The sequence below is a fragment of the Panthera onca genome, chromosome B4, assembly GCF_046562875.1.
Source record: "Panthera onca isolate mPanOnc1 chromosome B4, mPanOnc1 haplotype 2, whole genome shotgun sequence".
NCBI classification, from domain to species: Eukaryota; Metazoa; Chordata; class Mammalia; order Carnivora; family Felidae; genus Panthera; species Panthera onca.
The window spans coordinates 52,293,718-52,307,286 of NC_138345.1; the positions used below are offsets into that span (position 1 = coordinate 52,293,718).

The following is a 13,569-nucleotide window of genomic DNA, read 5'->3' on the forward strand; positions in this document are numbered from 1 at the left end:
GTTGGTGTTATTTAAGGTTTTGTTGAAAAGCTGGATTAGAAATTATCTACAAATAACCCAGAAGTAAAACAAATGAATTTGTATGTGAGCCTAATATTTTCAATTTTTTGTCTTTATTGTTCCTAGCCTATAATAATGTTTTCATATTTATACTTACAGCATTACATCGTGTTCATATTTTCCTACTGGGAAAAACAAGATACTCAGGTCCTGTTGGGTGCTTTTGTAAACCCATGCTTTACAATTATTTGTACTTAAATTCTTTGGTACCTGTAATTGGGAATGTGAGGCAGTGTTTATGATTATGCTGTGATAATTTTATCTGAGCATCTAAGACTGGAAAATGATTCTGAAGCCTTAGAGAATAGGAAGATGGAAAAGAGATAGGGAATCTAAAATTAAATTGGAACTGGGAAGGTTTCATTATTCTGCTTCAGATAGATGTGGTCTTGGGGTGATGCCAGGCAGTGAGGCAGAAGGAGACAAGACGAGCAGCGAAGGAGGCTGTGTGTCACTGGTCTGTGGAAAAAGGGAAGGACCTCTGAGGAAAGTACAGTGTTGTGTTATGTTGTGTTGTGTTTTAGTACCATTGGGCAGAAACACAGAAGATGGAGGGCAGAACTGAAAAGTCTCATTGGCTGAGATAAGATTCAAGGCAGGGGCAGCTATTGAAAGTTGGGGATCTGAAAAGGACACAGCTCAGGCCTTGGGGCTGCCTCTTCCTCGCCTTGTCACTGTGTGACTTCTGACAGCTTTGTGAATCCTGTGAGCCTCAGTGTATGCATTTTGTAAAGTGAAGATAGTAACCTCAGAGGGTCTATGTGAGGATCGGTTGTCACATTTTAACCACAGGTGTGACAGCTGAGTGTGTGAGCAGGACTCACTGTCCTGCTCAAGTGGTAGCGATGATCAAGGTGATAATTTTGATACTTTTTGCTGAGAATGAGGATCAATGAGGTACTCGCACCTAAGAAATCCTTTCTTTTTAACCCCCCAGAAATGGGAGATGATCCATTTGCTAAATGATGAGAGGAGAAAGGAGAGAAAGAGTTAAAACCTTAAGGAGATGGTGGGTAAATGAATCACTGAGGTTTGAGCAGGATGTCTGGAAGCAGTTAGTTCTTAAGTTAAAGGCAAATGGCATTTAGAAGAAATGCGGGGAAAGGAAACATATACTTTTCATGTTTTGCAAAAAAAAAAAAAAATTACACTCTTTTAGACTGCTAACTCAGTGGTTATCTCTTCACATAAGGTTCAAGAATTGAGTCTCAAGAAAAGGCAGGGCACTTATAGTGTGTTTCTCTTGTTCTTAAAACATTGCCTTTAACTGTGGGCACAGTTTTCCATGCCAACATATTTTCATTTTAAAAATAAATTGCAGACATAGTCATTGTGGTAGTCAGATTTCGACATAACATTTTCTCCTTTTTATTAAAATAAAAATAAAATAGTTATCTGTATAAAACATTAACAAACTTAACATGTAACAGTATTTTTAAAATTTCTCTGAACTACCTTAGAACCAATTTAATAACTAAGTCACAACTACAAACATGTTTTCAGAACCTAATTTGAGACTCTTTGAGTCTCAAAGTGATAAGGCTGTATGATTTCTAGCAATAAAAGCTCTTCAATTTTAGAATAATCTGGAGAGTGTTATTGTCTAATAGTATACTGAAACCAAGGACAAATTGAGAATGTACAATACTCCATTTTGTGTTAAATAGAAGGATACTAAAAACAAAAGAGTCATAAATACACATATGAGCTGTTTGCTCTACAGCTTTCAGACTAATTTGGGAAATAAACAGCCTCCGTAGTTCCCACACCTCTTCCACCTTGCTCCCTTCTAACAACATTGTGAATATGTGGCACCTTTTATGCGTTGAGCCCTTGTAAAAATCCAAGTCATGGTACTGGCTTCGTTGCCAAACCTCTATGATACCCTGTTTTTCTTATACTAAATTAAATCCTTCTTTCTTCCCCATAAGGGAAACACATGATTCAGAGCAAATCATATAAACGGGTTTGCATCTGAGTTTAGTAAGAGACAACCAAAATCTCTTCTGTGGAATAGTTTTCTAAAACCACATATTTTTTGTGCACAGTAGATAAATTTTCACTGTATTGCCACAGTTACACATATAAAACACTACTAAAGCTTACTTTGTCTAATGTATTATTACTCAGAAGAATTATATTGGTTGTTATTGACAATGTTAATAGCAGTTTTGATATTTATTTCTTAAAAAACAATAGATTTTATGTATTGAGCAGTCATTGAAATTATGCATGATACAAAAGCGTTGAAACTCACACACACACACACACACACACACACAAATAAGTATTCCCATAGGAGAAAATTGCAATACTAATAAATATCCAGAACATTGCTGTTAGTTGGCGAAAACATTAAAAAAAAATTCTGGCAACAAAAGCAAAAATAGTGGGACTAAATCAAACTAAAAAGCATTTGCACAACAAAATGAAAAAGCAATATAACAGGGGTGCCTGGGTGGCTCAGACAGTCAAGCATCTGACTTTTGGTTTCAGCTCAGGTCACAATCTCACAGTTTGTGGGTTTGAGTCCCGCATCAGGCTCTGAGCTGATGATGCAGAGCCTGCTTAGGATTCATATTCTCTTTCTCTCTCTCTCTCTCTCTCTCTCTCTCTCTCCCTCCCTCCCTCCCTCCCTCCCCCCACCCTCTCTTTCTTAATCTTCGCTCCCACTTCCCCTAAGCACTCTATATCTCAAAAAATAAATAAATAAAAATTTTAAAAAATGGCAGTCTACAAGGTGAGAGGAAATATTTGCAAATCATATATTTGATAAGGAGTTAATACCCAAAATATATAAAGAACTTTTACAACCCAATAGCAACTGATTTTTAAATCTTTTTTTCCCCTCTGTCTTTCTAAACCCCTATTGGGGTTTGTATATGAAATGTGCAATTTTGTGCATTTTATGCATGTACTTAGTGCATGGAGGGAGGTATTTCTTTAGCAATGTCATTGGCATCTTCCCTTAAAAGTGTTCTGCTGAGGGAAGACTAGCAATGTGGACTGAACACAAAATGCCTTGTTCCAATGACCCTGGAAAGGGACACAATACCAGCTTCCCCTATCTTCAGTGTGCTGCCATGTAGTTTAAATTATTCTTCATATAAAAGCACCTGTCACTGAGAGTTGACTCAAACCCAGTGAATTGCTCTGTTTTCACAACGAGGCTATAAGGAGTAATGTAGTTTATCAACTTTCCCTGTTCATGTAGGCTGCTAGAAAGCTCAGTACTGCTTAAAATGGTACAGCTTCACCCAGATTTTCTAGTACAGTTACCTACATGATGCATTATTTGGTTCATAAATACAAGGTTTGAAAAGAAATAAGGTAGAGTAGTAAGTATATTCCATCTCCAGCAGACATGTCTTTTTTAATTTGTTATTTATATAATCTGATAGAGACACAACGTTTTACACACACTCATTTATTCATGTTAAGATCTTTTAAAACTAAATTATTATTGAACGAAGTATTTCCATAGAGGCTCTAAATAAGCAGGTCTTGCATTTGGTCTTCTAGTTTAGTAAATGATTACGTGTCTGGTAATAAATAGTGAAGAAGGCATAATGCCAGAAAACAAGTAATTTGTGTTGCTGTTTGTCAATTTCTTGATATTTTCCTGAAAATGGAATTGATTCAACCTTTTTATCTGGACTCCTAATAGAGCATGATCCTCAGATTAAGCTAGTGAATATGCCCTATTTTCTTTGGTCCTGAACTCTCCAGAATAGCTGAGTCCATTTTTTTTTTCTTTTTTAAGTGTTGCTTGTCACTATTTAAGAATCTTCTCACATCCTGCCTTTGCTAGCATAAAAACACAGCTAATCTTTCTTTGGAACTTTTGTATTAGAATTACTTTTCTCCTCTGTCTTTTTGACATATTAAGGGCAGGTATCTTTACCAGAAGCATGAAAACCAAGAGAGATTACAACTTTATTCTTTTACAGTAAATACTGAGTACAGTAGCCCCTTATCTGCAGAGGATACATTCTAAGACACCCCCTACCCCCAGCAGTGGATGCCTGATTGCACAAATAGTACCAAATCCTATATATACTATGTTTTTCCTATACATGCATACCTATGGTAAAGCTTAATTTATAAATTAGGCACAGTAAGAGATTAACAACTATAATAATAAAATAGAACAACTATAGTCTACTGTAGTAAAAGTCATATGAATATGATCTCAAAATATTTTGTTCTGTACTCACCCTTGTTCTTTTGATGATGTGAGATGATAAAATGCCTATTATGACACAGCATGAGGCTACCAGTGGCCTTCTGGGGATAGGTCAAAAGGGTCATCACTGAAGTTGACCCATGGGTAACTGAAACACAGAAAGCGGAAAACCATGGGTGAGAGGGGGCTACTAGGTGGGTACTATTTTAAACTTTTAACATAAACAGTTGACTGACCAGTAATTTAATGACAATGACATGCTGAAAGTCCTGTTGTTCACAATAAATATAAGCCAACACTTATGGAGGACTTACTCTGTCCCAGGCCATGTTTATACCGCTCACTCTTTTAATCCTCATAAACGTCTCCACTATAAAGTATGAGGGCAAAGATTTTTATGTTTTGTTCACTGCTATCCCCGGTGCCTAGAGCAACTCTGAAAAAAATAACCAACCTTGATACAGTTACTGGTACTAAGTTAAGGAAACTGAGGCATGGAAAGTTAAAGTAATTTAGATACCTAGCTAATGAGTCAGGGAGCTGGGATTTAAGCCTAGGTGGCCTGATACCAGAACCTGTGCTCTCAATTGCTGTTATTTCCTGCTGCCTCTGTTGTCTCTAGAGAAATACAGAAACACAAAGAAATAGTAAATGTGGCGTATTCAGCAGAGTTAATTGTTAGAAGGCTATGATGGTCTAGCATAGGCTTACATAACCTCACACTATTGGCATTTTGGGCTCCATACTTTTTTCCTGTGGAAATCTTGCCTGTGCATTGTAAGACATTTAGCAGCATCCTGGACTCTACCCACAAGATACCAGTCCCACTTGTGACATTCAAAAATATTACCAGACATTTCCAAATGTCCCCTGGGAAATAAAATCACTCCCAGTTGAGATCCACTAGTCTAGACTTAGACATTAAACCAGCACAGACAAGGGCTGCTGCCTGGCTCAGTCAGTGTGGATGGAGCATGCAGACTCTTGATCTCGGGGGGGTTGCAGGTTAGGACCCCTATGTTGAGTGTAGAGATTACTAAAAAATAAAATCTTTAAGGGGTTTACTCAGGCACGTAAGCATCCAACTCTTGATTTCAACTTAGGTCATGATCTCATGGTTCATGAAATTGAGCCCTGCTTTAGGCTCTGTGCTGACAGCGCAGAGCCTGCTTGGGATTCTTTCCCTCTCCCTCTCCCTCTCCCTCTCCCTCTCCCTCTCCCTCTCCCTCTCTCTCTCCCTCTCCCTCTCCCTCTCTCTCTCCCTCTCCCCCTCTCCCCCTCTCCCCGCCTGCTCCCCACTCCCAAAAGAAATAAATAATCTTTTAAAAAATAAAATAAAATCTTAAAAAAAAAAAATAAAACATCAGAGAAGCCAGGAAGTATGAGTAGGTAAATACTGGGCATCACATTTGTTAAAGTTAGGACTTCTGCTATGCCACAGAGAATTCAAAGACACGATGGGAAATAGTTTGTTCTGTGATCTTAAGAATGTCTTATATCAAGACCTGAATTTTATCCCTGCTTTATAAGGATTCCACTAGAAACACAAATGTATGTAACATTATACCTTTCCAGTACTTCCTTTTCGTTCATGACGAGCATAAAAATCTCTGGCAAGGATTTTTAAAATGGCATCTTTTCTATTAAAGCTTCAAAATGCACTTTTTGCAGCATAGACGTATGTTAGTTTGGAACTAAGTGGTACAATCAATTTTGCTATAACACAATTAGTATGTTCCTAAAAATCACCTCACTGTGCAAAACCAGTCAATGAAAATCAGGGGCTTTTGTGGAAAAGAACTTCATTGGAAGACCCCTCAAAAACTTCATTAGTTGGGGCGCCTGGGTGGCTCAGTCGGTTGAGCATCCAACTTCAGCTCAGGTCACGATCTCACGGTCTGTGAGTTTGAGCCCCGCGTCGGGCTCTGTGCTGACAGCTCAGAGCCTGGAGCCTGTTTCAGATTCTGTGTCTCCCTCTCTGTGACCCTCCCCTGTTCATGCTCTGTCTCTCCCTGTCTCAAAAATAAATAAAATGTTAAAAAAAAAAAAAGTTGCTCAATTTTACTGGTAAATGGTTAGGAAACACAAAAATACTGCAGATACACTTTGCCTTGAAAAAAGACCCACAGTTTGTATAGTGGAAGTGGACATTGGGACGGTTTTAAGTTGTGAGTTTTGGGAAGTTTTGGAAGTACGGGAATCGGAAATTAGACAGAAAGTTGTATCACTCCATATGAATGGGTGTGTTGCATAAAACAGGCAGTGAACTAACGTAGCTGACAGATGTTTGAGGTTGTGCAATCGTATGATTGATGTACTCCTGTACACACAAACAGGACAGGATCACAGACAAGAGCATGTATAAAAAATGTGGAATTTATGTGACTGATATTCAAAGTGTTCCCTAACATATGAATCACATTGGAGAACACACTTTTCCACATTTACATGGAATGTATTCCACATATCAGTTACAACAGAACTGATAGTACTCCTGATCTGAATTTTGAGGCCCTTCCATAAAAGAAAAAAACTGGTGGACTACAAAAGGATAGCAGATGTAGGATGAAAACATATGCTTTGTAAACAGTGCAAGGGACAAAATTTAGTAGAATTGAGGAAAGGGTGAGAATTATTGTCATCCCTACTCTCCTTCCTGGTCCTGAGCAGACAGTCCTCCTTCGTGCCAGAGACAGTGGCCCTGACTTGATACTTAAACAGTAGGCCAGCCATCTCCCACAGTGCCCAGTTGGTATATATGGATAGCATATAATGAACTCTAACATTAACAGAGATGGCTTTGTGGAGATTTTTAAAGACTCATTTGGATTTCATTTACAATTCTGTCACTTATTGGCACTCAGTATTCATTTAATTCATATTTTTAGTTTCTGTGTATAATTTCCAAATTATGTTTACCCTTACCATTACAATACCTTAAAATGAAACATTAGTATAAAAATGAAGTGTAAATGCCAACATAAGGAATGATTTTGAAATTTAAAATAAATTTAAAAATAAAATAAAAATATATTTGCTCAGGGGCAGTAAAGATTGGCAATCCTATCAGGTGATAGGAAATTACCACATTTAAACAGTTAAGACTGGAATTGATGTTTTGCTTTAAAAATTTTTTTAAACGTTTATTTGTTTTTGAGAGAGAGACAGAGACAGAGTGTGAGTGGGGGAGGGACAGAGAGCTAGGGAGACACAGAACTTGAAGCAGACTTTAGGATCCATGCTGTCAACACAGAGCCCGACGTGGGGCTTGAACTCACTAACCATGAGATCATGACCTGAGCCGAAGTCGGATGCTTAACCGACTGAGCCAGCCAGGCACCCCAATTTTAATTTTTTTTAATGGAATAATTAGAAAATGTTACTGTGACTTTTCTATTTGATAATTATGTTGTTTAAATTAGTTTTCAGGAACCAGATTTTAGGAATACTGTATAAGACAGAACAAATGAATAAACTTTTGAGAGGACTTTTTATTTATTTGTTTATTTATTATACATCCAAGTTAGTTAGCATATAGTACAATAATGATTTCAGGAGTAGATTCTGGTGATTTAGCCCATCCCCCCACCCACAAGCCCTCCAGCAATCCTCAGTTTGTTCTCTGTATTTAAGAGTCTCTTATGTTTTGTCCCCCTCCCTGTTTTTATATTATTTTTGCTTCCGTTCTCTTATATCAATCTATTTTGTATCTTAACATCCTCACATGAATGAAGTCATATGATATTTGTGTTTCTCTGATTGATTTCACTTAGCATAATACACTCTGGTTCCATCCACATAGTTGAAAATGGCAACATTTCATTCTTTTTGATTGCTGAGTAATACTCATATATATATATATATATATATATATATGCATATATATGCATATATGTGTGTATATATACATATATATACATACATATATGCATATATATGTATATACATACATACATATATATGTGTATACACACACACACACACACACACACACACACACCACATCTTCTTTATCCATTCATCCCTCGATGGACCTTTGAGCTCTTTCCATACTTTGGCTATTGTTGATAGTGCTGCTATAAGCATTGGGGTGCATGTACCCCTTCAAAACAGCACACCTGTATCCCTTGGATAAATACCTAGTAGTGCAATTGCTGGGTCATAGGGTAGTTCTATTTTTAATTTTTTGACGAACCTCCATATTGTTTTCCAGAGTGGCTGTACTAGTTTGCATTCCCACCAGCAGTGCAAAAGAAATCCTCTTTCTCTACATCCTTGCCACCATCTGTTGCCTGAGTTGTTAATTTTAGCCATTCTGACTGGTGTAAGGTGGTATCTCATTGTGGTTTTAATTTGTATTTCCCTGATGATGAGTGATGTTGAGCATTTTTTCATGTGTCTGTTAACCATCTGGATATCTTCTTTGGAGAAGTGTCTATTCATGTGTTTTGCCCATTTCTTCACTGGATTGTTTTTTGAGAACTTCTCTATAGAATTTGGATACTAACGCTTTATCTGATGTGTCATTTGCAAATATTTTTTCCCATCTCATTGGTTGCTTTTTAGTTTTGCGCATTGTTTCCTTTGCTGTGCAGAAGGTTTTTTTCAACTACTGGATGAGGTCCCAGTAGTTGAGAGGACATCTTTATGTTACAGTTATGCTTATGTAGTGAGAAAGGTTATTTCTTTCATTAAAAAATATTATGGTCATATTGTTTTATTGCATTTCTCTGTTGCACTTCACAGATAGTGTTTTCTACAAATTGAAGGTTTGTGGTAACCCTGCTTGTGTTAATCTTTTGGCACTGTTTTTCCAACAGCGGTTGCCCACTTCACGTCTCTATCACATTTTGGTGATTTCTCACAATTATTTCAAACTTTTTCATTATTCATTTGTTCTGGTGATCTGTGATCAGTGACTGAGACTCACTAAAAGCTTAGATGATAAACAGCATTTTTTAGCAATAAAGCATTTTAAATTAAGGTATGTACATTGGGTTTTTTTTTTTAGACATAATGTTATTGTACACTTAATAGTGTAAACATAACTTTTATATGCGCTAGGAAACCAGAAAATTCATTTCTTAGTTTGTTGTGATACTCACCTTATTTCAGTAATCTGAAATGAAACCTGCAATACCTCTAAAATATGCCTGTAAAATACTTTTGTGTTAGAGTGTCCTTGTAGATTTTATAAGAATTTTATGTCAATATAATATCAGCAGTAAATTTAAAAAAACCTCACACACATTGGATACTTTGAAGAAATGAAGAACATAAATATATTTGTATTTCATATTGATTTTAGTCACTGGTCTTTTAAGCTAGAATAGTAAGATTTTTATTAGGTTTACTGTTTAAGACATTGTGCTCTGAAAAGTACTTAGATAATAAAATCACCATTTCATTCAAAATAGCATCCACTTTTAGGCAAAAGAGTGTGCTCTTTTTAAACCATTCACTATTTAGGTATCTCCATTCCTTTATGTTTTTTTCTAATGGATACCCAAATCCATGTAGTGGTCAGGATATCAGAGTAGTCTCTTAGCCAGATAACTATTGCAGAGCCATGTTGTTACAATTTAGATCTTCCAGAATTTGGGGATTGGAGTCTACTGTATTCCTCCTAGGCAAGATGACATAGCCTAGGGAAATAATGCAATATATAAGGGTTTGTTTGCTTTCTTTTTGCAATATTGGATTTTTATGCAAAGAATTTGTATATTTCTGTTCTATCTACCTCTGCCTTTTTAATGCTTCCTAGGAGAGGCTTTAAGAAAACAAAAGATGCTATCTTCCTTTTTTTTTTTTTTTTTTTTTTATCACTAAGGTGTCCTAATCCCTATCCTTGATTACTTTACCCACTCCCTTTTTCTCCACACTTTTATTCTGTTAAACATCACAATTTATATACCTCGACACATTCATGGTGTTCATCACATCTGGGTACTTCAGAATTTTCCACTTACCTGCAGAGGCTGTACTTTCTTAGTTATTCTGTTACCAGTTTACTGCTTATTACATAAACTGCTATCCCACATGAGACCTTAGGTTTCCACCATTAAACTCACTCACATACTTCAAAATTTTTTTTACTGTTTATTTATTTTTGAGAAAGAGCACAAGCAGGGGAGGAGCAGAGAGAGGGAGACACAGAATCTGAAGTAGGCTCCAGGCTCTGAGCTTGTTGGCACTGAGCCCAATGTGGGGCTCAAACTCCTGAATTGCAAGATCATGGCCTGAGCTGAAGTCAGACGCTTAACCAACTGAGCCACCCAGGCGCCCCACTCACATTACTTTTTATGTAGTGAAAATATCACTCCAAATGGATATTTAAACCCACCAAATCTTAATCTCTCTATTGCATAAAAACAAAACCACCTCAAAAAGCTGATAATTTAGTAGTCCTGTGTGCTTGTTAGACCGGTTATCTAAAGGAATAATAGAGTGGGGCGCCTGGGTGGCTCAGTCAGTTGAGCGGCCGACTTCGGCTCAGGTCATGATCTCGTGGTCCATGAGTTCAAGCCCCGCGCCGGGCTCTGTGCTGACAGCTCAGAGCCTGGAGCCTGTTTCAGCTTCTGTGTCTCCCTCTCTCTGACCCTCCCCCATTCATGCTCTGTCTCTCTCTGTCTCAAAAATAAAATAAACGTTAAAAAATAAAATAAAGGAATAATAGAAACACATTATATTCCATCAGTCATTCTACTCCCACAATAGTCAATATGTATCTGTACCTTTTCTTTTTTGTGGTTTTAGTTTTATTTAATGGATAAAGTTTCAAGTACTATGTTACCAATAAAAATAATATTAATAAAAGTTAGGATATGGAAAAGGAATTTAAATATCTAAAGTTTGCCAGGAAGTTTGTGGCTTGTGGTTATAGAGCACATTTAATAATCTTTTAAGATTAACAAAGCAATATTCAGTTACAGCATCTTGAAATTTTTCTCTGTAAGGAAAGTAAATGATAGATCTTCCTTATAGATCTTGCCTTATAGTATGTGACCCAATGGGGGAAAATTAATTTATAAATAATAATGTGTATTATTTATCAGTATATATTATACTTTTTTTTGGCCTCCAGTATTTTTTATTTAGATAAATCGTTTGGGAATTCTTTTCCCTCTCATTTCTAAGAAGACAGCAGGAGACCTAATCTTATCACTCAGCCTAAAAAGAATAGTATATGAATTTGGCATTACTTCTCTATGATGTGCCTAAATAAAAATACAAAATAATAGAAGTAGGTAGATACTCATTCTTTGTGTCCCACCTATCAGATGTGAAATGCAGTGATCGTGGAGCCAAATCAACTTACTTTTTTATAAAATAGTGAGAAGAAAGAATTGAGGTCAGGCTTGGGAGGTGGGAGGTTCATTTACCTATATGGTAAAACTGTAGTAGCATTCACACATACATATGTACATGGTTGGTAGTAGAAAGGGTGTATTTGGAGATTTCATCACCTGGGAGTTTGAATTTCATCTCTTTTATTCACTAATGTTATAATAAAGAAATCACTATTTTCCTACCAGAATATTAGAAAAACATTTGTGATAATAGAAGTACATGCATTTTCTCTTTTTCTCTTTTCTTTTAGCCATAATGAAAGGAAAGTAACCTGTAAACATCCAGTCACAGGACAGCCATCACAGGACAATTGTATTTTTGTAGTGAATGAACAGTAAGTAAAGAGTTTCATGGAATGCCTTCGTTTTAAATGGTGTTAGCATTAAGATTGCTGTTATCCAAAAACATATTTTTAAGTTTATTTATTTTAAGAGAGAGTGTGAGCAAGAGGAGCGGCAGTGAGAGGAGAGAGAGAGAATCCCAAGCTCCATGCTGTCATGACCCGAGCCGAAATCAAGAGTTAAGACTAGGACACTTAACCAACTGAGCCACCCAGGCACTCTGCTGTTGTCCATATGTTAATACATTATAATTTAACAGTTTCTTATCTGGATATTTGCAGTCAGGTATAACAGAAACCCATCTATTTACTATGGATGGCATAGGAACATAAAACTTTCTTTGATGAAGAATGTAATCTCAGAAGCTGTTGGTACAAACACAGACAGTAAGCTCAAGAGTCCATAATTTAACGTCAGAGAAACTATAAAATTTGTCAGATTATTAAACTAATGTGAGCTCAGTTTTCTCATCCTTAAATCAGAGATAGTGGTAATTACCATTTCTTAGGATTATTATAAGCATCAAATGATATATGTGTGAAAATATTTTATATACTATAAATCTGTTCACAAAAAAAAATAGCTCTTGATATCATTATTTTTATTTTCGATAATAGAATAGCTCATCTTTACTGAGGTTTTAATTTTCCAGTTAGATGACCAAGTAGCATATCTATAATAATGCTTATTAAAATAAACATGGTTTTAACCTATCATGTGCTTAGGAGATATGCTAATTATATTTAAAATAGTTATAAATATTAAGCTCTGACTCTAGAGCTTATTAAGCTCTAACTAGTATCCAGCTCTTTGGAAAAGTGGGACATCAGCATTATAATTTCTAGGGAAGGTTTATTGTAAAGCAGTCAACATGTACAGCAAGTTTTAGCATTCTGACATATTTTCAGGACTGTTGCAACCATGACATCTGAAGAAAAGAAGGAACGACCTATAAGCATGATAAATGAAGCTTCTAACTATAATATGACTTCAGATTATGGAGTGCATCCGATGAGCCCTGTAGGCAGAGTAAGTTCTTTTGCTTACTGTTAATTACTGATATCTGGTATAATTGGTTGCATCTATTACTATACTCTTAATGGGCTTAGAATTAAAGAATAATTATTTCATTTTTCTTATTACATGAACCAAATTACATTTGAGATAATTTACTTAAGGAATGATGTGGAATATAAAATAATAAGATTATATTTTAATAATTTAATGACTTTTTAAAACTATTATAGAGTTCAGATTTTGAATAATTTTACAAATATATGGATGTTTACGTGAGAAAATGGCAATTTATTGAATCAACTGAAGTTTTAAAGATGAGGGTTAATATAATGGCATAGAAATACCATTTTCTGACTGTTATAAATCCCTAGATTGAGCAGACAAACTTTTTAAAAAGAAATGTAGAATCACTGCCAAAGGGAAACCCTAGGCCACTGTGCTTGATGATTCTGACATATTTAGAATCCATTATACAAAAAGTGCCATAGTCATATGGAAATAGAGGAGGGTGGTGTTTCTTTATAATCACAAAGAAAGATGTTAATTGTTTAATGTAGGGTCCCAGACTTTGTGTCTATAAAAATTTGTAGTTACTGCTTCTATTTATTTGTTTAA

At 35.9% G+C, this 13,569-nt stretch overlaps 1 protein-coding gene across 13 annotated transcripts in view; it reads left to right on the top strand.

The window, feature by feature from the left end:
* Positions 1-13,569, top strand: part of PLEKHA5 (pleckstrin homology domain containing A5) — a 246,913-nt gene that overhangs the window by 136,555 nt on the left and 96,789 nt on the right. For all 13 annotated transcript variants that reach the window (XM_060658232.3, XM_060658234.3, XM_060658236.3 and 10 more), the window contains 2 exons: positions 11,847-11,930; positions 12,846-12,966. In XM_060658232.3, coding sequence (XP_060514215.1) covers positions 11,847-11,930; positions 12,846-12,966 — 205 coding nt within the window. The remainder of the gene's footprint in view (positions 1-11,846; positions 11,931-12,845; positions 12,967-13,569) is intronic.